The following is a 25,725-nucleotide window of genomic DNA, read 5'->3' on the forward strand; positions in this document are numbered from 1 at the left end:
ATCAAGATTACGTTCAGCTAACAGTAATGGAAAAACCTAAAAGAATAGTGGTTTATATAATATAGAAGCTTACGTCTTTCAAATAACAGTCTGGAAACAGACAATACAGGCTAATATGAAAGTTTTACTCCACTAAGTTCTCGGGGACTCCAGTTCCTTCCTGCTTTTTACTCCACAGTGCCTAGGATACAGTCTAGATCTCATGCTCAAAGATGGAGCTCCAACCAAAACCACATTCCTAGCAGCATGACAAGCAGGAAGAAAGATGAGAGGACATGCTGGTCTCTCTATACACTTCCTGAGCAACGGCAGCGGCGGCGGCAGCGGCGGTGGCCTGCCAGAGCGTCCCAGGGTCCCTGGCAGCAACAGCCTCCAGCAGCAGTATTGGCCTCCCAATACCCCCGCCCCTGGGGGCATTCCGGGGGGGGGGGCACTGTGGATCAGAGCCTCTTGTCCTTTATACTTAAGTCCGATAACCCAGGACACCTGGACACACATGCGCAATTACATTAGACAATAACCAAGGAACACCTGGGCGCACGTGCATATTTACATCAAATGCTTGGCAAGATCCTGAACACCTGAGGGGCCCTGACCATTTTCCTATATTTTCCCTACAATCAAGATTACGTTCAGCTAACAGTAATGGAAAAACCTAAAAGAATAGTGGTTTATATAATATAGAAGCTTACGTCTTTCAAATAACAGTCTGGAAACAGACAATACAGGCTAATATGAAAGTTTTACTCCACTAAGTTCTCGGGGACTCCAGTTCCTTCCTGCTTTTTACTCCACAGTGCCTAGGATACAGTCTAGATCTCATGCTCAAAGATGGAGCTCCAACCAAAACCACATTCCTAGCAGCATGACAAGCAGGAAGAAAGATGAGAGGACATGCTGGTCTCTCTATACACTTCCTGGAAGTAGAACACACTATCTGTACTTTTATTCCATTGACCTGGACTTAGTCTCATGGCCATACCATAACACTAGGAGGCTGGAAATGTAGTCTTTATGTTAGACAGCCAAATTATATTACTAAAAAAAGAGAGAGAGAAGAGATACCAGAGGACAATAGCATTTTCAGGCACACATTCCAAACTCACTGTGTTCTAAACTGAACTCATCCGTTTTCAGGACAAACTGTGCAATTCTGACACTTTTGTAATGTGTCCACCCTACCTTTATCTCCATTCTGCCTGAAAAACTCCTTCTCCTCTCTTAATACTCACATCATGTTTCTTTTTGTGAAGCTTTCCTTTATCCAACCACCTTTCTCTCCAGCCCAGACCATGTCTTTGGGCCACCTCTTTATGTAGCATACATCTCTATTTCTGTATCTTTTTCTTCCCCCCCAAGTCTATCCCTCCATTCATTCTTCTTCCACTAAAGGTAAACTTCTCAGGGAGAGACTATGCCTTATTTATCTTAGTATCATATGCACACACTTGCAGGTCTGTATCATACTACATTTTTAAAAATCAACCATTAATATCTACTTCCTAGAATTATGGCAGCAGGAAACTGGTAAAGGAAGCACCTGATAAAAAGAATATCATGATATGTAGTATTGTAATATAACAGGATGTGTTAAAGTCCCAAATTACAGAAGATTCTAATAGCAGTTACAAGAATAATGTGGCTATAAGCTCTTACCTAACCACTGCCTTTCTCTACACACATTACCTACTCAGTTTTTACATCTATCTTTCTTTTTTTCTGATATAAATAAATACATTTAGTGGGGTAAATTTTAAGTATGTTTACACTCAATTCCATTATTAAATTTATATTAAACTTATGCCAATGACTGAATTCTGTGCTTAGACCCTACTTAAATTTCAGCAGTTATTCCATCACAGCAGACAAGGTTAGGTATTTCTAAGCCCCTGAAAGAATCACCAAGGAACTTCAGTATTTTGATGACTTTTCACTGAAAGAAAATATCTGATGATCATAGTACTCAACTTAGGAAACAGTGTTATAACTGATAAACACTACCATGACTAAAATACTAATTTATGATGGCTTCTATAGTCAAAAATTGTCACTGATGTGTACATTTTACTTAAGACTACCAAAGTATCAATTTAAGTTGAAAATAGGACCAAAATCATGTAAAACCTGTTTGTAACAGTTGTTATGCCCAAGCTTTTAAAAAATATCTTTGAAATATGAAAAATGAAATACCATGTGTAATTTTTAATTGAATATCGACTATCAAGGTAGCTGAGTAACCACCTTCACCCAAATGCTTATAGCAACAAGGCTTTGATGGTCCAAATGTGACTTTTAGCTTTGCCCATATTCTTCAGTGTGGACTGGAACTCAGATTTCGATGCTGGGGTGGCCCTCAAGAATCCTAATCATAGTCTTCCTTTACCTCCAGTTCTCTAGCCTGGACAGTGCTCTTGCTGTTTTGCCTGCCACTCTAGTTGGGTATGAAGTCCTAATATTGCCAATGTTAATCACAATGCCATCAACAGCAGTAAGATTTAACATCAATAAAATTTTTAAAATGTAATTACTTATTATCTTACCACTCTTTCCTGGTGGTTGTAATACATCTCCTGTCAGACGACACCACCCAACTGGAAAAATATCTCGAGAATAATACTTGCACCAATAATCAAAAGCTCCACTCCAGCCATCGAATGTGATATGAACTTCATCTCCTTTAACATTTCCAATTGTTGCAGGGCAGATCATATAAGGATTCTTTTTGTCTATAGCTTCAAGTTTCATCCCCACTTTAAAATTATTTAGAGGTGGCTTTGGTGGTTCCTACCAAAACATTAAAACAAGTTTTCATTGTTAAGCTGTATTAAGAACATTTGCCTACATGTATTCTCTTACAAACCTTAGCAACCAAAAATTAAGCTCTATGTTTAATTATCAATTAATACAGGAAAAAAAAAAAAACAGTCCTCACAGATCTGAAACTCTGCTCTCCAACTTTTATTCTAGAGCAGAGCTAAAAACCTGGAAAGAAACAAAACCAGCCTGACTCATTCATTAATTCAAGAAACATGTTTTATCTACTGTGTACCAGGAATTTAAGATTCATTGGTGAACAAAAATATCAAAGATCCCTGCTCCGGTGGAGCTTACATTCTAGTGTTGGTGGCAGTAGTGGTTGGGGGAAGGGGACTGTAATCAACAAGAAATTTTAGGAGGACTCAGACAAACCTAATAAATATATAAATATGGGATGTGTTGAAAGGTAGTAAGTCCAAAGAGAAGGAACAGGAGCAGATAATATCCTAAAAGAAACTCAAATTATAAAACGAAGACACAAGAACATGAAAGTCATATAGTTTGGGCTCATTTATGATATCCAATCCAGAAACCGATATTTAAAAATATTCCTTAGTTACAAAAAGTTAAAGCATGTAAATATGCTAACAGGATTCTTAGAAAGCCCAAGTGCTATGTTGAAAGCAAAATCTTCTTTTTTCAATCCACTTTTCATCCTAGTAAATGGCACCATCATAGCAACCCAGTCACCTAAGCCAAAAACCTGGAAATAGTTCTGGACCAGTGGTTCTCAGCCCTACTGAACATTAGAATCACCTGTGGACACATGGGCAGTGATACTGATTGAATTGGTGTAGGGTGGGGCTCAGGTATCAGAAGTTTCAATTCCCCAGGTGATTTTAATGTGCATCTAAGGCTGAGAACCACTGCCCTAGACTCAACTCTTTTCACAATTCAATCAAAAACCACAACGTGCCAATCAGAGATGGATTTTAAACCAAGGAAGTCTGTCTTGGAGCCATCTCCTTGGAACACCCTACCCCTTCATCTGCCTGGCCAACTCCAACTCATCCACTTCAAAGCCCAAGCTCTCCTGTCCTTTGGAACGCTTCCCTGACCAACCCCTGCCCAATCCTAGGCCCACCTCAAACAGAGCCACTCTTGCCTTCAATTGTGAAATCACTCTTGAAATGTGTTCACTCCTTTGCGGGACTGAGACATATTCATATTGTCATTTCCAGCACAGTACCTAACAGCAAGCATTTTTTTTTAAATGAAAGAACAAAGAAATCACCTGAAAACAGAAAACAAGCTCTCAACTATTCTTTTACCAATACAATTTTAAAAATATATCCAGTAGGTTGGTTCCTTTTTCAAATGCCCCCTTAAAACCCACCTCATCATCCTGTACTTTCCTGCTGTTACTCTTTACTCCTTTGCAATCTGAAAGTTCCTTAATTATTAGTTTTCAAAGTCATTTTAATTACATATTCTTAATTTGATTCTTAAAAACCACCCTGAAAATCTGGAGGCCAAAAATAGCTTGATAAAAAATCAAAGTATCTAATAAATAAACAACTGGTAAGTAAGAAGCAGTGTTGCACGAAGGGGCTAAAGGTCAATTGTCTGTTACTATATATGGGAAATATAAAGGGTGGGGTATGGGGTGTGGAGTGGGGGAGATTTGACAAAGAATAACCATGGCAGTTGATGAATTTGGGGTGAATGCTCACAGAATGCAAAAAACATTCAAGGCACACATAAGGATCCCAGGACCTTACACTGTGCTGTGGATTGAACTGTGTCCCCCAAAGTCCATGTATTAGAAACTTAATCCCCACTGTGACAATGTTAACAGAGTGAGAAATCCTATTATGGTAATTGAAAGGTGAGGCCTTGAAGAGGTGATTACATAGTGAGCACCATGCCCCAGTAAACGGATTAAGTTGATGGTTTGATGGTAGTTGTGGGCATAGTTCTGAGGGCTTTAAAAGGAAAAGGAGTAAGGAGTTAGCGCTCTCTATGCTTCTCTCATTTTGCCATGTGACACCTTGAGTTGCTGTAGAGTTACCACCCAGAAAAGGCCCTCACCAGATGTGTTCCCTGGACTTTAGACTTCCCAGCCTCTAAAACTATAAGCAATAAATATTGTTTCTTTGCAAATTATCCATTTTCAGGTATTTCTGTTATAAGCAACAGAAATGGACTAATACACACTGTCATATAACAGACTAAGAGTAAGACCTTAGCAATTAAGAGTAAGACCTTAATTGTAGCAAAACAAATTAAGCTCAAATGGCAATATATATTTTCTGCTATAAAACAAAAGACAGGAATGAGCAGAGAAACGGAACTAATTTCAAGATTCAAATATATAACCTAAAAAGATATCCCAATGTGACAGTATGTTACCAACATTACTATTAGCAGGCAAGTAACAAAAACTGGAAAATTATATGGACAAAATGCAACTCATTCTCTAAAGATTTTCATACTATTTATTAATTCTTCTAAATTTCATAAGTGCTCTACCAACTTTTCTTACATTAGTATAGCCACAAAAAAAATATGAACAGAGCTTTGGAAGAAAATTAATCTTTATTTAAAAAAAAAAATCAAAGAAACTCCTCTTTCTTCTAAACGTAGGAAATGAAAGGGCCTTATCTCAAAACAACCTTCAGATTTAGATAATTGGCAAAACGGTTCCCTCTGCTGTCCATAAAAGGTAATGACATAAAGTTGCTTTTAAATGTTTTTCAAAAGTGTTAAAGAATTCATCATCAGTTCTTGAAAAACTTCCTAAAGATATAATTTGCAAAAGCAATAGCTAAAATAAACATGGAATCCTTCTCTTTTCTTTTACTATGAGACACAAATGGTTCTATTCTAGAAGGTGACTAGTAAAGAATGCTCTTTCAACCTCCCTTCTTGCTCACCTACAATATGGTTCTCCTTAAAAACTATTTCTTTCCATATCTCACCAACTCTGAAGCCACTCTCAGGAATATCTGCATTACCCTCTGCCTGGACTATTCTTATTCTTGTAGCCTCGTGGTTCACTCTTTCCCTTCCTTCAGATCTTCACTCAAATGGCACCTTCTCAATGAGACCTTCCTGGCCAACCTAACTAAAATGTCCATCACCCTTCTCCTAAGCATGTACAACTATCAAACATAATATATACTTTAGTTATTTAGCATAGTTTATTAAACAATTCCCCAACTAGATGGTAAGCTCCATAAGGGCAGGAGTTTTTTATGCTTTGTTTACTGCTATATACAAAGCAGTATACCTATTTCTGACCAAAACTCCTATCCTTAACTTCTACCTCCTTACTTTTAATCAACTACTTCTTTGACCTCACCAAGAATTCTAGTCCTTTAACATCCATTTATTCATTTACAAATACTTACTGAGTATCTACTACGCGCAACACACTACTGAAGGTTCCTGAGGTATATTATCTAGCAAAGAAGACAGAATCCCACACTTATGACACTTACATGCTAGTGAATAGAGATGATAAACATAATTTTAAAAAGTAAAACATAAAATGTTAGAAATGATAAGTGCTATGCAAAAATAAGAGTAGAGCACAGCAATGTAGGGGGAGGGGTTGTGTAATTCTAAATAGGGGAATTAAGACAAGTCTCATATGGAAGGTGTCATGTGAGCAGAAATGTGAAGGACCTGATTATTAACCATGCAAATATCCAAAGGAGGAGTGTTCTAGGCAGAGGGAATGGCCAGGGTGAAGGTCATAAAGCAGGAGCTGCATCTGAAATGTTTGAGGAACATCAAGGAAGCAAGTGTGGCTAAAATGTAGTAAGTGGAAGAGCAGCAGGATACGAAGTCAGATAGACAATGAAGGGTCATATCATGTATAGTCTCTTAAGCTACTGTAAGGACTCTGGCTTTTACTCTGAGTAAAACAGGTGATGGAGTTTTGATGTGTTGTCCCCTCCAAAACTCATGCGGAAATTTGATCCCCAATGTGGCAGTGTTGGAAACCGATTGAGTCATGGGGGCAGATCCCTCATGAATGGATTAATACTCTCCCCTGGGGGAAAGGAGATTAATGAGTTCTCGCTCCATTAGTTCCCACGAGAGCTCATAGCTTAAATAGACCCTGGCACCTTCTCTCTCTCTCTCTCTCTCTTGCTTCCTTCTCTCTCTTGCTTCCTCTCGCCATGTGATCTGCTTGTACCTGCTGGCTCCCTGCCACTTTCCACCATGAGTAGAAGAAGCCTGAGGCCCATGCCAGATGCAGCTGTCCCAGAATCGTAAGCCAATAAACCTCTCTTCTTTATAAATTACCCAGTCTCGGGTATTTGTTATAGCAACACAAAATGGACTAAAACAGAAAATTGTTACAGAGGAGTGGGGTGTTGCTAAACAGATACCTGAAAATGTGGATGAAGCTTTGCTACTGGGTAATGGGTAAAGGTTGGAGGAGTTTGGAGGACTCAGAAGAAGAGAAAAAGATGAGGGAGAGTTTGGAATGTCTTAGAGACTTATGTGGTGGCGAGCAGAATGCTGATAGAAATGTGGACAGTAAAGGCCAGGAGGATGATGAGGTCTCAGATAGAAATGAAGAACTTACTGGGAATTGGACAAAAGATAACCATAGCACCATAGCAAGGAACCTGGCTGCATTGTGTCCATGCCCTTGGACTTTGTGGAAGTTGGAACTTAAGAGTTGTGAACCAGAGCATTTGGCCAAAGAAATTTCTAAGCAGCAAAGCAGTAAGGACACTGCATGGCTACTTCTAACAGCCTACTCTGAGTTATGGTAGCGAAGGCATGATGTAAAGCCAGAATTTAAAAGGGAAGCAGAGCATAAAGGTTTGGAAACTTTGCAGCCTGGCCATGCGGTATAGAAGTAGAGAGCCGGAGAACAATGCAAGGGTGAAGCAGATAAACTGGTGGCTAAAGACATTATCTTGGCGGTGAGGCAGCCAGATGCTAATAGCTGAGAAAAAGAGGAAAGCCTCGCAGGCATTTCCGAAGTCTGGAAGGGTGCCCCACCCATCACAGACTCTGAGGCCTAGAAGGATGGAGTTATCCTGAAGGACAGACCTGGGGCGCAGCTGCCCTCAGGATCCTGCTCCCTGCATTCCAGCTGCTCCAGCTGCAGTGGCCCCAGGTGTGGTTCGCGCAGCAGCCCTAGGGAGTAGAGGCCCATAACCTCGGTGGCATCCAGGTTGTGTTAAGTCTGCAGGTTGGCAGGACGTGAGAGCAGTGGAGGCATGGCAGCCTCCACCTAGATTCCGGAGGATGTATGGAAAAGCCTGGGGACACAGGCAGAGACCTGCCACAGGGGTGGAGCCACCACAGAGGCCATCTACTAAGGCAACACACAGCAGACATGTGGGGTCAGAGTTGCAGCAGAAAAACCCCAATAGCACCATGCCTAGTGGAGCCGTGAGAGCAGGACCGCCATGGAGATCCCAGACCTGTGGAGCTACCAGAGTGGAACACCAGTCTGGGAGAGGTGAAGTGTGCCCCAAAACCAGGAAAGCCATAGAAGCGGAGCTACCCAAGGACTTGGGGACCCAACCCCCACACCAGTGTGCAGAGGCAGTCGAACATGGAATCAAGGTACCTGATTCACCAGCCTTGAGATTTAATGCCTGCCCTGCTGGGTTTTGGACTTGTTTGGGACCTGTTTTTCCTTTCTTCTGGCCTATTCCTCCCTTTTGGAATGGGAATGTATACCCAATGACTGTTCCACCATTGTATCTTGGCAGTAGATAAATTTGGTTTTGACTTTTACCGGTTCAAAGCTGGAAGGACTTTTGCTTTTGGTCTCAGATGAGACTTTGGACTTTGGACTTTTAAGTTGGTGCTGGAGCAAGCTAAGACTTTTGGGACTGTTGGGATGGAATGATCGTAATTTGTATGTGAGAGTGACATGAATTTTGGGGGGCCAGGGGCGGAATGATGGAGTTTGGATGTGTTGTCCCCTTCAAAACTCATGTGGAAATTTGATCCCCAATGTGGCAGTGTTGGAAACTGATTGAGTCATGGGGGTGGATCCGTGATGAATGGATTAATGCTCTCCCTGGGGGAGGGAGGATTAATGAGTGAGTTCTCACTCCATTAGTTCCTGCAAGAGCTCATTGCTTAAAAAGACCCTGGCACCTTCTCTCTTTTGCTTCCTCTCGCCATGTGATCTGCTTGTACCCACTGACTGCCTACCACTTTCCACCATGAGTAGAAGCAGCCTGAGGCCCATGCCAGATGCAGCTGTCCCAGAATCGTAAGCCAAATAAACCTCTCTTCTTTATAAATACCCAGTCTCAGATATTTCTGTTATAGCAACACAAAATGGACTAAAACAACAGGGAACCCCTGAAAGGTTTTGGGCAGAGGAGTGATATAATCTGAGTTATGTTTCAAAAGGAATACTATCATTGCTGTGTTAACCATAGCCTGGAAAGTTACAAATAAAGAGACCAGTGAGGAAGCTACTGCAATAATCCAAGTGAGAGATAAAGACAGCTTGTACCAAGGTAATAGCAATGGAGATGGCAAGAAGTAATTGGATTTTGGGTATATTTCAAAGGTAGAGTCAACAAAATTTCCTTATGGACTAGGTGTAGGGTGTGAAATAAATAATCACCAAGGTTTGTGGCCTGAGCAACTAGAAGGATAGCTGTCATTCCCTGAGATGGGAGACTGCAGGTGGAGCAGTTTGAGATGTCCATTGGGCATCCAAGTGGAGATGTTGAGTAGGTACCTGGATATACAAGTCAGAGTTGGGAGCAAGAGGTCTGGATTGGAAATACAAATTTGAAAGTCATCTGCATATAAACTGTATTTAAGCCAGGAAATTAGACAAGATCACCAAGGAATTAATATAGATTAGGGTTTCTCAGCCTTGACACTATTGACACCTGGGGTTAGAACATTCTTTGTTGTAGAGAGCTTAGCAGCACCCCAGCTCTACCCACTAGATGTCAGTAGCACATTCCCCCCACCCCACCCCCAGTTGTGACAACCAAACACATCCCAGACACTGCTAAATGTCCCCGGGGGGAGGGAAATCACACACACACACACACCCCACTCCCTGCTTCTTAATTGAGAAACACTGATGGAAATAAAGAAGAGGGCCAAACACTCAAACATTCTATTACATCTTTTCATATCCAGGTTACAGGGCATCATTTCTGTAGGGACCCCATGGGCGCCTGAACAGGGACACACCCTGGCAATATGGCGCCCTTCCTGGTTCTTCTCCGCAGTAAACAAGCTCGCTGGCGCCAACACCCAAGCCCACGCATGCCAAACCTCAGCCAGTCACAGGTCAAGGCTCACCTCCTGCCCAGCCCCATCCAATCAGTTACCACCCCGTCCACTCTCTCTCCCGCCCTGGAGCACAGTACCCTATAAATGTACGCGCAGTCCTTGAATAAAGCGGAACTTCTCTGGTGAACCGTCAGACCGGGTCTCGCTGCCTTTCTTTCAATTTCACTACTTTCTTCTCAGCACCCAAATATCAACTTATTCCCTTGTCCTTACCCTGTTATCTCAAAATAGTTTAATATCACCATCCACTTCACCTATTTATACTTAGCTGCTGAGCACTGCTGGAGAAAAGTCCCACATGCTTATTACATGTAGTGCCACACATTTTTACTACTCATCCTTAGCTTAGCCTTCCAAAACAGTCATGTATCCCTAGGCTGCTCTCTCTCCCATCTCATACAACACCTATTCTAAACTTTTACCATTCTCCTTAAGTGTAATAATGTATCCTCATTATATGTTTATTATTTATTTGTTAACTGACTTTCTCCCCAAGCAGAGAGTAAGCTCACTGCCTCAGTGTTGGAACATACTAGACATTCGATCTACACAGGAATCCTCCTCCAGCCTTTGTTAGTTTCCTGTTTTATAAAAACAGAAATTTGGCGTTGCTGTGGTTTGAATGTCCCCCCAAGCTGATGTTGGAACTTAATCTTCAATATGGTATTTAAAGGTGGGGCCTTTAAGAGGTGATTGGATCATGAGGAGTATGCCCCCATGAATGGATTAACCCATTCATGGATTAATGGTTTAATGGGTTATCAGGGAGTAGACTGGTGGCTTTATAAGGAGAGCAAGTGAGCATGTGGAAATGCTCTTGCTCCTTCACCATGTGATATTCTGTGCCACCTAGGGACTCTGCTGAGAGTCCCCACCGAAAAGAAGGCCCTGAGCAGATGAGCCCCCTGGACTTTGGACTCCTCAGCCTCCAAAGAAATAAATTAGAACGAAATAAGAAATACTGTAAGACAGGCCGGCCCAGTGGCGCACTGCTGCAGTGCGCCGCTTGGGAAGCGCGGCGGCGCTCCCGCCCGAGGGTTCGGATCCCACATACAGACCGGTTCCCGCTCACTGGCTGAGCGAGGCGCGGGAGCAACACCGAGGGTTGCAATCCCATTGCCGGTCCCCGGCCCGGTACGGGGGCAATACTGAGGGTTGCGATCCGTTGCCGGACACGGAAAAAGACAAAAGACAAAAGACAAAAAAAAAAAAAAAAAAAAAAAAAAAAAAAAAAAAAAAAGAAAGAAATACTGTAAGAAATAAATTTCATTTTCTTATAAATTACCCAGTTTCAGGTATCATAAGCAACAGAAAACAGACTAATATAGATGTCTATTTACGGAAATAGTAAATTGAGGCCATCGGGAATAAATCTATCATATTCTGCCCCAACACTTACTAATTTCGCTCTCTCTCAGGAAACTTTTCATCAGGACTTTAGCTAACATAATTGATGACTTCCTATCCATCAAATAAATAATCAATCAGCTTTCCTCTTAACCTACCTCTATTAAGTACATGATATGGTCCAGGCACTGTTTAAATCTGAGTTGTACTTGAGAACATAAAACCTAAAGCAGGGAGTGGCAGCCCTAAACCAGATCATACAAGACCTAACTGGCTACATTAAGAAACTTACACTTCATCCTGGGTATGACCAGGAACTTCAAGAGTTTTAAGCAGGGGAATGATGTGGTAAAGTTTTTGTGTCAGATACACATTTCTAGCAGTTGTATGGAAGAGCGAAGATTAGAAGCAGTTAAAACGCTAGTGTAACAGTATGGGCAACAAGAAAGCCTTGTGAAAGTTGTCAGAATCAAAATGAAGTCACTTATGCCAAATCCTAACAAAATGGAGTTGGGAGACCATAAAGGAGGGGGGCTCTCATGCACACATGACTATAATAAAAACTATTACAAGGTGTATTAGTCCGTTTATGTTGCTTATAACAAAATACCTGACACTGGGTGATTTATAAAGAAACCAAAATTTATTGCTTACAGTTTCTGAAGGTGGGAAGTCCACAGTCCATCTGGTGGTGGCAACCGTGACCCAGGGGTTCACATTGCAGATGGTAGAAGCAGAGAGAGCAGCAAGAGAGAGAGCAGAAAGAGACAGTCACCTCTCTCTTCTTTTAAAGCTCTCAGAACCACACCCCTGACCACCATTTTTAATCCATTCACCACAGCATGGTCCTACAATTTAATCACCTCTTCAAGCCTCCACCTTTCAATTACCATAATAGGATTTCCTACCCTCTTGACAGTCATAGTGAGGGCCAAGTTTCTAATTCATAAAACTTAGGGGACACAATCCAAGCTTGAGTTTTGGGGGGACATAATTCAATCCACTACACAAGGACTCTGAAAACTACAATCTTGCACAAAGGCCGCCACAGCCTTATGCAAAGAATAATTCTGCGAGAACATCTGCCTAGCAACTGCCTGTTCAACCTTTAACTGACACCACCCTTTTCATTGATCCTTGTGGCCAAGGATAATTGTTTCAAAACAACTTAGGTAACCTTCCTCATTTTTGCCTTTAAAAGCTTCCCCTTGCCTTTAACTACCAGATATGCCTATGATCCATCACAGCACACATATCCCAGATTGCAATCCCCTGTCATTCATTCCTGAATAAACTCTTTTCCTGGAGAACCTCTCTCTAGTTGTTATTTTAGGTTGACAGCCTGCACAAGAGGCAGTGGTGGTAAGGTTAGAAAGAAGAGACAAAATAAAGAAATAATTAGGAAGCTAAGTGGGTGGACCTTCCTAGTTAATCGGCTATCCAGAGGCCAGAGTCAAGGAAGAATGAGGATTTAAGATGGCTCCTGGCCAAGTTTCAAGCTTGGCTAAAAAAAGGCACCCACGAATCAATAAAAAGAAAAGAAATCCAACAGAAAAACAGACAAAGGCTGTAATTAAGCAATTCACAGAAAAACAAAAGGCCATGAAATTTTAAAAGTTCAATTTCACTGGTAATCAGTGCAATGCAAATTAAAACAATGGAATACCATCTCCATCTCCACCATCCCCCAAAAACAGTCACAAAATTTTGAAAGATGGATAATAGTCAATATTAGTGAAGGTGTAGGGATACAAACATGTCTATATGCTAATGGTAGAGCACAGCCTGGAACACCCTTTTGGGATGCAATTTAACAGAATATATCAACACTTAAAACATATATCCCTTTGAACCAGCAATTCTACTTCCAAGAATGAAGCCATTCACACTTATCCACAGAGCTCTATATTAAGAATGCTCACTGTAGAACTGAGGTAAACAAAAATATGGACACAACCTAATCATTCATCCTTGGGGAGGGTTTAAATCAATTCTGATAATCCATCCTACAGAAGAGTACAATACAACCCAAAATATATATAAAATGTAAAAATTTCCAAAACATACATATTATAGGAGAAAAGTAAACCACAGAATATGTACAATATATGTATTCCCATTTATGTTGAAAAAAATAAAAGCCCATATTTGTTTATGAATGCACAGAAAAAGATCTCCAAGAACAAATAAAACTTCAATTTGCAGAGAAGAGTGGAATGAAGACACAGAAGGGACAAAGGCAGATGGTATTTTTCACTCTAGCTAAGTGTATAGCTTGAATCCCCCTATCCCCCCTCGTGAATTACTTTTATAATTTAAAAAATTAAAAACATAATATGTATGACATGGGGCATGTGACTAGCTGATAAAGCAATTTGGTGAGTAAACCAGATCCAATGGCTTTTCTAAAAGCACAGCCCAAGCTAATAGATGTTTAATAAATAAAGACTGCTGCTAAATATTTCTTTTTTTATTAGGTATTCTCACATGTGGTTTACACACTGGCTAAAGGGCTTGCCTTTGCCTGTGTTCTTTGCTAGTAGGGCAAGCTCACTTTCTGCATTCTTGCTGCTCAAAGCTGTACTCACGGAATTTTTCTTTGCAATGCAGGAGTCATATTAATTGATGTTCCACATCCTTATGTCTTTAATCTTCTTTAAAAGTTTTTTAAAACTACAATCAATTCTTACCATTCCCAGTATGAATAGTTGAAATAAAATTTAAGTAATTGAAAAAACAATCAGGAGAGAAGGTACGAAATATTTCGACACACAATTTAACTAAAACTTGGCTTTTATTGTTTCTTAACATACTCTTTTCCACATTTTCTCAAGAGCATAAACTATTTTTGGAATTTTTCCTCTTTTTTACATAACAAGTATTTCCTTATAACGAATTCTTTCTGATGACTGTTTTTAACATTCTTTACTCCTGAAACCAAATCTCTCCAAGTAACTTTCAAGTGGTTTTTTTGCCCATCATCATCTTCTCCAATATCAAAGGGATGACTACACAGCAAAGTGAGGGGAAGCTTCCCTGACCAGCCCAAGAGAACAAAATGGGTGGAACATTTTGATCTCATCTGTTTTCACAAAATTGGAGTGGAAAATGTATGTAAATTCCAATACAATTAAGGTATTCGTGCAAGGCTATTCATGTCTCTCTCTAGCCTCCAGTCCAGCATCAGGAACATAATGGGTACTTTATTAAAGGATTGGGATTTTTCATTTGTTGGGTTTTTTTTATTTTTACTTTTTTTTTTTACTTTTTGTCTTTTTTCGTGACCGGCAACGGATCGCAACCCTCAGTGTCGCGCCCGTACCGGACCGGGGACGGCAACGGGATCGCAACCCTCGGTGCTGTGCCCGCCCCTTGCTCAGCCAGTGAGCGGAACCGGTCTGTATGTGGGATCCGAACCCTCGGCGGGAGCGCTGCCACGCTCCCAAGCGGCGCACTGTAGCAGTGCGCCACTGGGCCGGCCCCGGAAGCTTCACTTCTGAATGTAAATAAACATAGCAATGAACATTTACTTCCAGTAGAGCACCCCTTTCATATCTAAGGTCAAGAAAGAGGGTACTAATTCAATTTGACCAGTGGGTGATTATAATGAAGCTTTTTTTATGACTTGCTGTTTGTTATGGGCCGAATTGTGTTATCCCCAAAATTCACATGTTGAAGCCCTAACGCCCAGTACCTCAAAATGTGACTGTATTTGCAAACAGGGTCTTTAAAGAGGTAATAAAGTTAAAATGAGGTCATTAGGGTGGGTCTTAATCCAATATGACTGATGTCCTTATGAGAGGAGGAAATTAGGACACAGACACACAAACCATGTTTAAACAAAGGGAGAAGACAGTCATCTACAAGCCAAGGAAAGAGGCCTCAGAAGAAACCAACCCTGTTGACACCCTGATCTCAGACTTCTAGCCTCCAAAACGGTGAGAAAATAAATCTCTGTTGTTTAAGCCACCCAGTCTATGGTATTTTGTTATGGCAGCCCTAGCATACTGATACACTTGCCAATCTAGTCATTTAAAAAGCGTTTTTGCTTTTCTAAGTCAGCAAAGACAAAGTATTTAAGCATTCTCATTAAAACAATAAAACCATAGCCCAGTTCATGGAAGCTTTTTAATAACATCTTTCTTACCTCCTTAAAGAATGTCGCAGGTGCCATTTCAGATCCATTTAGCGTTCGTAAGAGAAACATTGGCCAAGATGACACATTCATCTGGTAGCCTATTTTATAAAATAAATTAGATATCATGAATAAACTTCCTTGTGATACTATAACAAGTTTGTATAAAAAAACAGGTTTCATTCACCATTCTTCTCCAGGGAATGACTTCCTTATCTAAGAACTCAGGACATAGGCAAGAGGAGCAGATGCACCCTCTTGTTATTACTGCCCTCACTGTACTGTCTGGCAACACCACTACAGTGGGGGTAGAAAATCACTTTAGAGAAGCCACTGGCTAGAGTTCACCAACAAACATGTATATGCTGGGAATGGGCCATAATACTAGGAATGATCCAAGCTGGAGCCCAGGAGAGCTTACATTCCACCACCAACAACCACACAAGCAGAGGCAAAGGCTGCAAAGACTTCTAGCCCCTTTCACCTCAGAACCCCTGGCTTCTTTCATTTCAGAAAGACAGGGGTTTTTTTGTCAAACTCAGCAAATGTACAAATACAAGAGTGTATTTCATTGCAGGTAAATTTTACCCAAAAAGAAAAAAAATGTTATAAATAAATACTCTGGTTCATAATATATATGCTAAAGTATTTAGGGGAAGTGTACTGGCATCACTAGCTTACTCCAAAATGCACTAAAAAATAAGATGGATTGATGAATTGATAGAAGGGCAGACATATGGAAGACAAGTGATAAAGCAAGTATAGTAAAATAATAATGGTAGAATCTAGGGTATGTGGGTGTTCACTGTAAAATTCTTTCACCTTTTTTGTATGTTTGAAATTTTTCATAAAATATGTTAGGGAAAAAGCACTCACTTTAGCAATCTTAACATGCTAAATAAACATGATCTTTTAGAATTTGTATCAGATGCTATCAAAATAGACTCAGGTGTTTTTTCTAGAGATCTCACCAACTAATGGTGAGTACCACAGAATCTGGCACATGCAGCAGGGAGCAGAGGTGTGCTAGTTTTACTGCTTTCTGGAGGCAATCTGTTTCATGCAACATCTGCCTGCCTCGATGCCAAAATTAGAAAGAACTTGGCATGCACTCCTGATGGATACGTGCATTAAGATAGGGAGACACGTATCACTGGCAACAGGTACATGTTTTGTCCTATTATCCATCAATAGAACAAAACTTGCAAAAAGGTAAAACAAAGTCACCCTCTAATAATCCTGTATACAAACCCCCTTAATCTGACTAGAGAAACAATTGTTGCTGGGAAAAAATGGGAGGAGGAAGTGATTTGTTACATATTCCCTAATAATGAATTCCTAAATAAAGAGTAGAAAACTATTTATTAGATATCTACAGCATTCTCTGGTGCTTACACCTTACCCTTAACTCCCATCTTATCCTATTCCATCACGTACCAAGATTTTTCTGAATTAGTAGCATTTTTCTTAATTCTATAATTGCCTAAAGTCAAACACAGATTAAGAGACCAAAAATAGATTAAAGTATATATATAAAGTTCAGAAACATAAAACTATAATCTTAAGAAGTCTGAGAAAGGGGAGGTTATGACTGGGGATCAGCAGGAGTGGGTCTTCTGTGGTGCTGATAATGTCCTATTTCCTGATTTGGGTGGTGGTTATACAGGCGTATTCATTTATAACCTGTACACTTATGATTTGTACACTTTTCAGTTTGTATGTTAAAACTTTAAAAAATCTTTTAGATAATAACCTTTAAGGTTTAAAATAAATAAATCTTTTTAAATGCAAAACTAAAAACGTTGTGTTATATTAAAATGGAAATTAAAATATTCAAAAGCGCCTAAAAAGCAAATGGGCACAAATTTTGTATTTTTATATGTACTGCCAAAATAAATACTAATCAGCACGTGTTGCCATGCATTTCATATTTTTTAAATAAAACAAACTCTAAAACATAATTTGAAAAAAGAGAATGACCATAAATCTTGCTATGTATTTGAAATGCTGACAATTACGATAGCTGCATTTCCTTTAAAGAAAATGCAAAAACAAATTTTCACACTGCAAACCAAGAAATAAAATCCAAACGGGGAAGCACTAAGCCCCAGGTCTGTACTTATCTCTCATACAGAGTTTTGTATGATTTAACACATATTATAAACAAGAAATAAAATAAACAACAAAAAATATAAATGATGTGAAGAAAAGGCAAAAAGCAAACACACATGCCCTAAACCATCTTCCTAGAATAACATATCTCTGACTAGTGTTCAAAAATATTTTAAACCAAATTAGTTATAATTAACATAATTAACAATTAGAGCCAGGACAATATAAAAAGATATTGCTTAAAGAGTGGTTATCATTAGTATCTTCAATTTTTGATTCTCAGGGAATTTTTCACTAACAGGAGACCAAAAAATTCCATTTTAAAATTGTGCTTTAAAATAAGGAATTTTTATTTTCACCATTGTAAATAAAAACCAATACCCACCATTCACTCATAATGGAGAATAGTGATCAAATAAACTAAATCGCTTATTTTCTATTGAGTATCATGGTACACTTAAATTTTAAAAAGAAAAATTTTGCCCAAAATTAGAGTTACACCCTTTTTACCTTTTAAAAACGTGGTCAAGATTGATGAGAGGTTACCAGAAACAGGAGCAGAAGGAATAATGAGAAGTTATTACTCAGTGGATACAGAGCCTAGGTTTAGGATGACAAAAAGGTTTTGGAAATATATAGAGGTAGTAGTCATGCAGTATGGTGAATGTAATTAATTCCACACAACTGTACATTTAAAAATGTTTAAAATGGCAATCCTCATGTTGTATATGTTTTTCCACAATAAAAAAATGGAAAAAAAGAAAATAAAAAAACAAAATTTGGCCAAAATTGAGTGTTACATATTTTGTACCTTAAAACCTTTGCTAAAAGTTCCATTCTCTCCTTCTTTTCAAAGACCTAAAGGTACTAACTCCTACCCCTCTCACTCTGATTTCTTCCCACTGTAGGTGTAATGAAATTCCCAAGTTTCAAATTGGAGCCTGAATGTGGAATCAATCGTACCCTTCCCCTATGCTCACCCCCACACCAAAAATGCTGAATGGCTCAACAAACATCAAGAAGGGACATGATTCATATCAAATGCTACAAACTTCTTCCCCAGAAGTATTTCTAAATCCACATGTGTAATCTAGTAGAACTGATTTTTGACATTTCAAATTTGAAGACTTAACACGAGTCTTGCCCTGGAATGGGGAATCTTTAGCACACATACACCAAGTATGTACTTAAGCGAAACTCCACAACATACGGTACTGAGTTCCTCTCTTATCATACATCCTCCATAATAACCACCTGAATATCTATTTGCAAGAACGCTTAAGAGAAGAATTTTTTAAAGGCCATTTAAAACTATCTCTATTGAATATCACATTAGTAAGAATATGTTACTTCAAAAACTATTTATCCTTGAGCCAGCCCGGTGGCGCACTGGAGAGTGCACCGCTTGGGAGCACAGCGGCACTCCCGCCGAGGGTTCGGATCCCATGTGGAGACCGGTTCCCGCTCACTGGCTGAGCGTGGTGCGGGCGCAACACCAAGGGTTGCAAGCCCGTTGCTGGTCCCCAGTACGGGCACGACACCGAGGGTTGCGATCCCGTTACTGGTCAGTAAAAAAAGACAAAAAAAAAGGGAAAAAAAAAAAACAACTATTTATCCTTACCCAGTGGAGGTTGAAGTAAGTCTCCTTCCTTTTCACATGTCCCAACAGGCTGAATGTCTGGGGAATCAACAAGTCTCCAAAAATCATTTCTATTGTCACTACCATCCAGCCGTAAACGTAATCTGGCCCCAGTAATTCCAATAACTGTAGCAATACATACTGAAGTAACATTACGAGGATCATGGGCTTCCAACTTCATACCAACTTTGAAGTCATTGGCTGGTGGAATTTCAGACTGTACATATGAATAAAATTTTGTTAAAAAGCATCAACTATAAGAAAAACACATGGTCAGTTATGTTAACAGAATACCTGAGGAACATTCTAGGTCAAAGTAGATGGTGAGTAAAGTCAGACCCTATAAGAGTCAAGGAAAAAATCTTCTCCAAACTCTCTTCTTGGCTTGACATGCAGCATAAAAACACTTTCTATCACTGGTCCCACTCATCTGCCCACTTCAGACAACCCAAATACAGCCTCTAAAATGCACCCTGAGCGGCTTTCTAAAAAAAGAATCCGATTAGGCCATTCCCCTTGAAATAAGCCAACCAGTAGCTCCCCATTGCCTATGATAAAGTCCAACTCCTCAGCAAAGTTTAAACGTCCCCACACCTTTAACCTCATTCCCACACTATCACCTCTACCCACTTTGTGCTCCAGCCACACCATGCCATCCCTCAACACTCAGATTCTTTCACACCCATGTGCCTTGGCTTCAGATGTTTACTCTGCCTGGAATATACTTCCCCTGATTTCAACTAGCTCAAATAGCACCTCTTCTGTGAGCCTTCCCAGTATAGAGTTATTACACTTCTCATAATTATTTACTTACATGTCTGTCTTTCCCTCCAGATGGGCAATCATAAAGTCTTAGTACACCTGACAGAGTAAATTCTTAATGAATAAATGCAAACAGACCATCTGGCTCCTAAGTGGCACTACCACAATCCCATTATCTCCTCACACTACCAGAACCTAACAATCACACAGACACCCTTCAACAAGTTAATAGTTACATTAATATATACAACATCTACAGAATTTTGTCATACCTGTCTGAAGCACTCTGAAGGAGCACTTAAAGATCCAGTCTCTTCCAAATACTTGTCCCAGTGAAAATCATCTGGAAAAAACACATGGACAGAATAGGGGGTTTTTTTAGTATATACAATATGTATACTAACTTTCAGTAATAAAATGGGTTTTAGTTCCATACCTCTTAGAAAAAATACTTCGTAAAGAGCAGACTCAAACTTCGTGATCTACATTTGATTAACAGCATGGAAAAAATAATAATAATAAGACAAATTCCTAATAATAATGGCTCTGATATAAATCACAACTCACACAAAAGTAATTAATTATAACCCAGATCCTCTCAATGTAATGAGGACTACGACACAGTGATTCTAAAACTGTGGATGCTAGGGGCCGGCCCAGTGGCGCACTGCTACAGTGTGCCACTTGGGAGCGCGGCAGCGCTCCCACCGAGGGTTCGGATCCCACATACAGACCGGTTCCCGCTCACTGGCTGAGCGAGGTGCGGGCGCGACACCGAGGGTTGCCATCCCGTTGCCGGTCCCGGTCCGGTACGGGCGCGACACTGAGGGTTGCGATCCATTGCCGGACATGAAAAAAGACAAAAAAGGAAAAAAATAAAAAATAAAAAAATAAAAATGTGGATGCTAGAAACAACCAAAAGAATTTTTATAAGGTAATAGCAAAGTCTACTGATCTGTCTATAATATACATTTATTCAAGAAATTTGTTTTCACCATTTCATCTCATTAATGTGAAGGTGCTTCTTGGTTTTTCACAGGGAGCTAAAGGTGTTTAGGCATGCAGTCTAACAGAATTTTACCCCTGCAATGCTTTATGGAAAGAAAAACTCTGAGAACCAGAGTAGTTTCTCAATGGATCGCCATCTAGAGTGTCAAGAAGACGGTAGCAAAACAAAACAGTAAACCAGTCATCAGTGCAGCCTCTGATATGGAATATTTTACTGATCTTCATCTTCTACAAACTCTTGCTGTCCCTTCTCACTTGTCTTCATGATATAACGCTAGGGGAGAAGATCAGAAAGCACTGTACTTTGCCTGGCTTGAACACTTCAATTCACTGTGCCAGTCAGACTTTCAAGACACTGAAAGACTCGACAGTAATACTGAAGATACTATTCTCATCAACCATGAGGTTTTTCTACACTCTTGTTAAATTTCCTCACTATAAAAGTATTGGGCTTGACAGTTCCTCTTCCTGGGGAAATCTACACTACCTGCTTCATACATATCCTTGAAAGGATGTTACACTTACACACACACGAAACAGTGCTGATATATGTTTAACAACCAGTTTTCTGGAAAATACAAACAAAAAGCCTGACTGGGAGTGTTTGCAGATTTCTGTGGTATAAATACTACCACTGTGGCTGACTGCAAGGTGCAAAAGTGAAGTCACCAACCACAAAGTTGGGAAAAGATGTGCACAACTGGCTCTGCCAAGCTAGTGTGAGCCAGCTGCAGTGTACAACACCATTACATATATGTGTGTATGCATTTATACATGTATGTACACATATTATATATGGTATTAAGCATACCATAAGTAATATTCTGTACCTTGCTTTTTTTAAATTTAACAATGAATCTAAGAGACTGTTTCCTTAAGAAAAATAAATACTGGGTTTGATTCCTCTTCCAGATGATGTGAAGCAAGCACTACTACAGTGTTGAAAGTCACGCAGCAGAGTGACAAGAACATGGGCCTTGCAGTCACAACTGCCTGTTTCCAGTATGGCCCTATCTCTAATTAGCTATGTGACCCTGAGCAAATCATTTCACTTTCTCAGCCTCAATTCATTCATCTATAAAATGGGGAAATATAATATATTTATTATATATATAATATATCGTACCAGATATTTTGATAATTAAATGAAGTAGTATAAATGTAAGTCATTCAATAAATGGTACATTATAAAACTAAATGTCATAGCTGTGCCTACATTTATGAATACTGGATAGCTTTGTCAAAAGTGAAAACTGAGATCTATGGCTCCAAAATTAAACTGACTGGATGTTTCAGTAACCCCCTAGCACTAACCTGAAAATCAGGAGACACAAGGATTTAAATGAAGCTCTACCACCATATGATCTTGGAGAGCATTAGAAAAGAACAAAACAAAATGAATGGTGAAAAAAAATCTGACTAGGATCTCCTTAAGGAACTGACACCCCAGGAGGAAAGGAATGTAATTTGACAACAATGACTAGGAAACTAAAACCATTTCACATTTATACCTCAAAGAACTAATACTCTTTCATAAACCAGTTACATTTGTAAAATTTTTTAATGACATTGGAAAATACTTAATCCACCTCCCTAACACAAATATTTTTTAATATTCTATCACCATTTGTATCTGAAAGGGCTATAATTTGAGCTAGCAAATCCTTTATACTGGTGTTCTGTATATGATCATTTTCTATCACACTGCTAGCTAATAACCACATGTAGCATTTACCATTTGGAGCCTTAACTTTCTTTTTTTCATAAGGCAAAATTTTTAGTCTGCCTTGATAAAACTGTTCATCTTAGCTGCCCATGTGCTGAGACCCTACCAATAACATAGGGGAAACACATATAGCTCCAGACTTTACTAATTTAGATTTGACATATCTACATCAATACCACAGTTAGAATTCCTAACCAGGAGCCAAAATAATCAGAAAGTCTTAGCTAAGCCTGAGGTCACAGTCTGCCTCTACATCATGTCCTCATTGATAGATGTGGGGGAGGGGAGTATTCTCTCAGAAAAGAGGCCTGGAGGGCAAAGGGGAGAGATTAGATAAGGGGCATAGAGAATAAGTATGATTTGTAATAATGAATATGCTAATAAAAAAAATTTTTAAAAAGAAGAGAGGCCTGGGAACTGATAGGTCTTTTCACAAGATAGGTGGTACATACATAAACTTGTGGTCGTTATTTGCACATGCCCATAGTCCCTCTTCTTGGTACACTGTATATAATCTATATGACCCCCCTGGTCTTCTCTAGAGTAAATCAGAATCATACTGTCTTCCACCAGTGCTAGGCTTGGGTTCACAAGCTATGTGAAAAAGGTAGGCAAAATATCTAAAGCTGTAAGTTTCTCAGCTGAATGATCAGCACCCACTACTTCACAGCATTTATCACAACTGTAATTAGGCATTTATTTAACAACTATCTTGCCCCCTAAGCTCAAGGAGGGCAAAAATCATGTTTGTCTTGTTCATCACTGGATTCACATAGTAGGTTGTATGTGCCAAGCACTGTCTTAGTACTGTGTCTTAGTTCCTTAAGAGCAGGTCCGATGTGTCAGATTCTATTTCCTGAGTCTCTCTAATGCAGTGTTATACACATGCTAAGAGACATTAAGCAATTTGCCCAAGGTCACATGACCAGTAAGGAGTGAGGCCAGGATTCCAGAATAGGTCTGTCAGACTCTCCAGTGCCTAACTAAGCTCTTAACCACTGAACTGTCTTCTGACCATGACAAAAAGGACTTTCACATTGACTCTAATGATAGAAGAAGAATTTTTAATAATAATCAAATCATTTTAAGTCAGCAATACATGGTCATTAATAACTAGATATCTATGATTTGGCAAAATATGCAATGAAATGCAGTTATCTTTTTACTTAATCCATGCCAATTTATCTCTAAGTAAAACCAAAGTAAAATTTTGAAAATAAAATACAATTTTTTGACCTTTTTATTGCTTAGATTTTATATTTACAGGCGTTTACTGTATGTAGACTATACTAAAAGCAATAAGAAAAAAGTTCATTTTAACACTGAGTGAGGAAGAAAACTATGCTATATTAAACTACTTTAAAACCTACCAGTTTGTGCAGAAGATGTGCTTGAGTGAGGAGTTTCCTCCTGATTCTCCTTCTTGACATCCATTGAATCTAATAAAAAAGAAAATAGTCAGCAATACTGAAAGGCCACTGCAATAGTGTGAAAAAGCACTTCAAAAAACTATAACTAAAACTATTTATATAGGAGCCAGTTTTAATCTTATAATTAATATCCTCTATGTATTTTATAATTTGCTCATTTATTTTGTTTATCATATACCTCACTCTACTCAAGTGAAAGCTCCAAAAGGACAGGGATTTATTTACTTTATTTTGTCTGTCTTGTTTATTGCTGTATCCTCAGTGCCTAGAAGAGGACATGGCATACAGAACACCCTCAAGCATTTGTTAAATGAATGCATCAAAAAACCAAAACGAACTGATCCTTACAATGTTTAAATTAACACCTCCCAGGGGCTGGCCTGTGGCTCACTAGGGAGAGTGTGGTGCTGATAACACCAAGGCCCCGGGTTCGGATCCCATATAGGGATGGCCGGTTCGCTCACTGGCTGAGCGTGGTGCTGACAACACCAAGTCAAGGGTTAAGATCCCCTTACCGGTCATCTTTAAAAAAAAAAAAAAAAAATTAACACCTCCCAGAAATAAAGTGGATGCTTTTGAGAGTTCAAAACGTAATAGGGAAGCTAGAATACAACGTAATTCAACAAACTAGGCAGAGTTTTTTCTCTGTGCTAAGCTAAAGAGCTCAAATAGCACTGGAACTTATGACCTCACCAAACCTGAGATATATCTTTTCATCCACATATATTACCACAGATCTCTCTAAATGGACTAGTTTTTTAAAAACTTAAGCATAATATATTACACCAAAAAATTAACCATAATTCCTTAATATAATCAAATAACCAGTCAGTGTTCATAGTTCCCCAATTGTCTTAATTATTTGAAGAGCGTCTGTTTAAATCAGGACCCAAATAAAGTCCTCACATAGGAATGCTGATGTCTCTTAACGTCTCTTTTGATCCACAGGCTCTTCCTCCTCTTGTTTTTTTCCTCTTCCCCTTGCAATTTTTTGGCTGACAATACCTTTAGAGATTTCCACTCTGGATTTTGATGACTGCCACCCCATGATGTTGGGTTCTGGCTCTGGTATTTTCTCTAAATTGGTATTAGTATTTCAATCTAGAAGAGTTTAATCAGATTCAAGTTCAGCTTTTTTGTGGGGAGAAGAGGAATAAGATGACTTCATATGCAGTGTTGTGTACTTCTCAAAGGAAGCTAGTTATCTCTCTTTTTGTGATGTGAAAAGCCATGGATGACTACTGCCTAGATCCATTAGTTTATTAGTGGTTGCAAAATGGAGTAATTTCAGGCTGAAGACAGAAAAAATGGGTAGAAACCAAAAAGTCTCCTTCCTCCTCCACCAGATTATGAAATGCTGGAGTAGTTCAGGTTCCCTCTGGGCTCTCTTCTCCCTCTACAATCTCTCAGGGGCCATGGCTTCAGGAGCTACCCATACACAGACAGCTCACAAAGCAATACCTCCTCTCTTACACCTAACTTCTGAAAGTTAGAC

General features: G+C 39.4%; 1 protein-coding gene across 1 annotated transcript in view; it reads right to left on the reverse strand.

The window, feature by feature from the left end:
- SCML2 (sex comb on midleg-like 2 (Drosophila)) overlaps window positions 1–24,234 on the reverse strand; it is a 72,655-nt gene extending 48,421 nt beyond the window's left edge. The window contains exons 1-5 of the mRNA XM_008579820.1: window positions 24,171–24,234; window positions 20,339–20,409; window positions 19,287–19,521; window positions 15,566–15,654; window positions 2,541–2,784 (exon numbers count right to left, since the gene is read on the reverse strand). Coding sequence (XP_008578042.1) covers window positions 2,541–2,784; window positions 15,566–15,654; window positions 19,287–19,521; window positions 20,339–20,409; window positions 24,171–24,234 — 703 coding nt within the window. The remainder of the gene's footprint in view (window positions 1–2,540; window positions 2,785–15,565; window positions 15,655–19,286; window positions 19,522–20,338; window positions 20,410–24,170) is intronic.
- Between the last annotated feature and the right edge of the window lie 1,491 nt (window positions 24,235–25,725).

This window comes from Galeopterus variegatus, unplaced genomic scaffold, assembly GCF_000696425.1.
Source record: "Galeopterus variegatus unplaced genomic scaffold, G_variegatus-3.0.2 Scaffold82, whole genome shotgun sequence".
NCBI classification, from domain to species: Eukaryota; Metazoa; Chordata; class Mammalia; order Dermoptera; family Cynocephalidae; genus Galeopterus; species Galeopterus variegatus.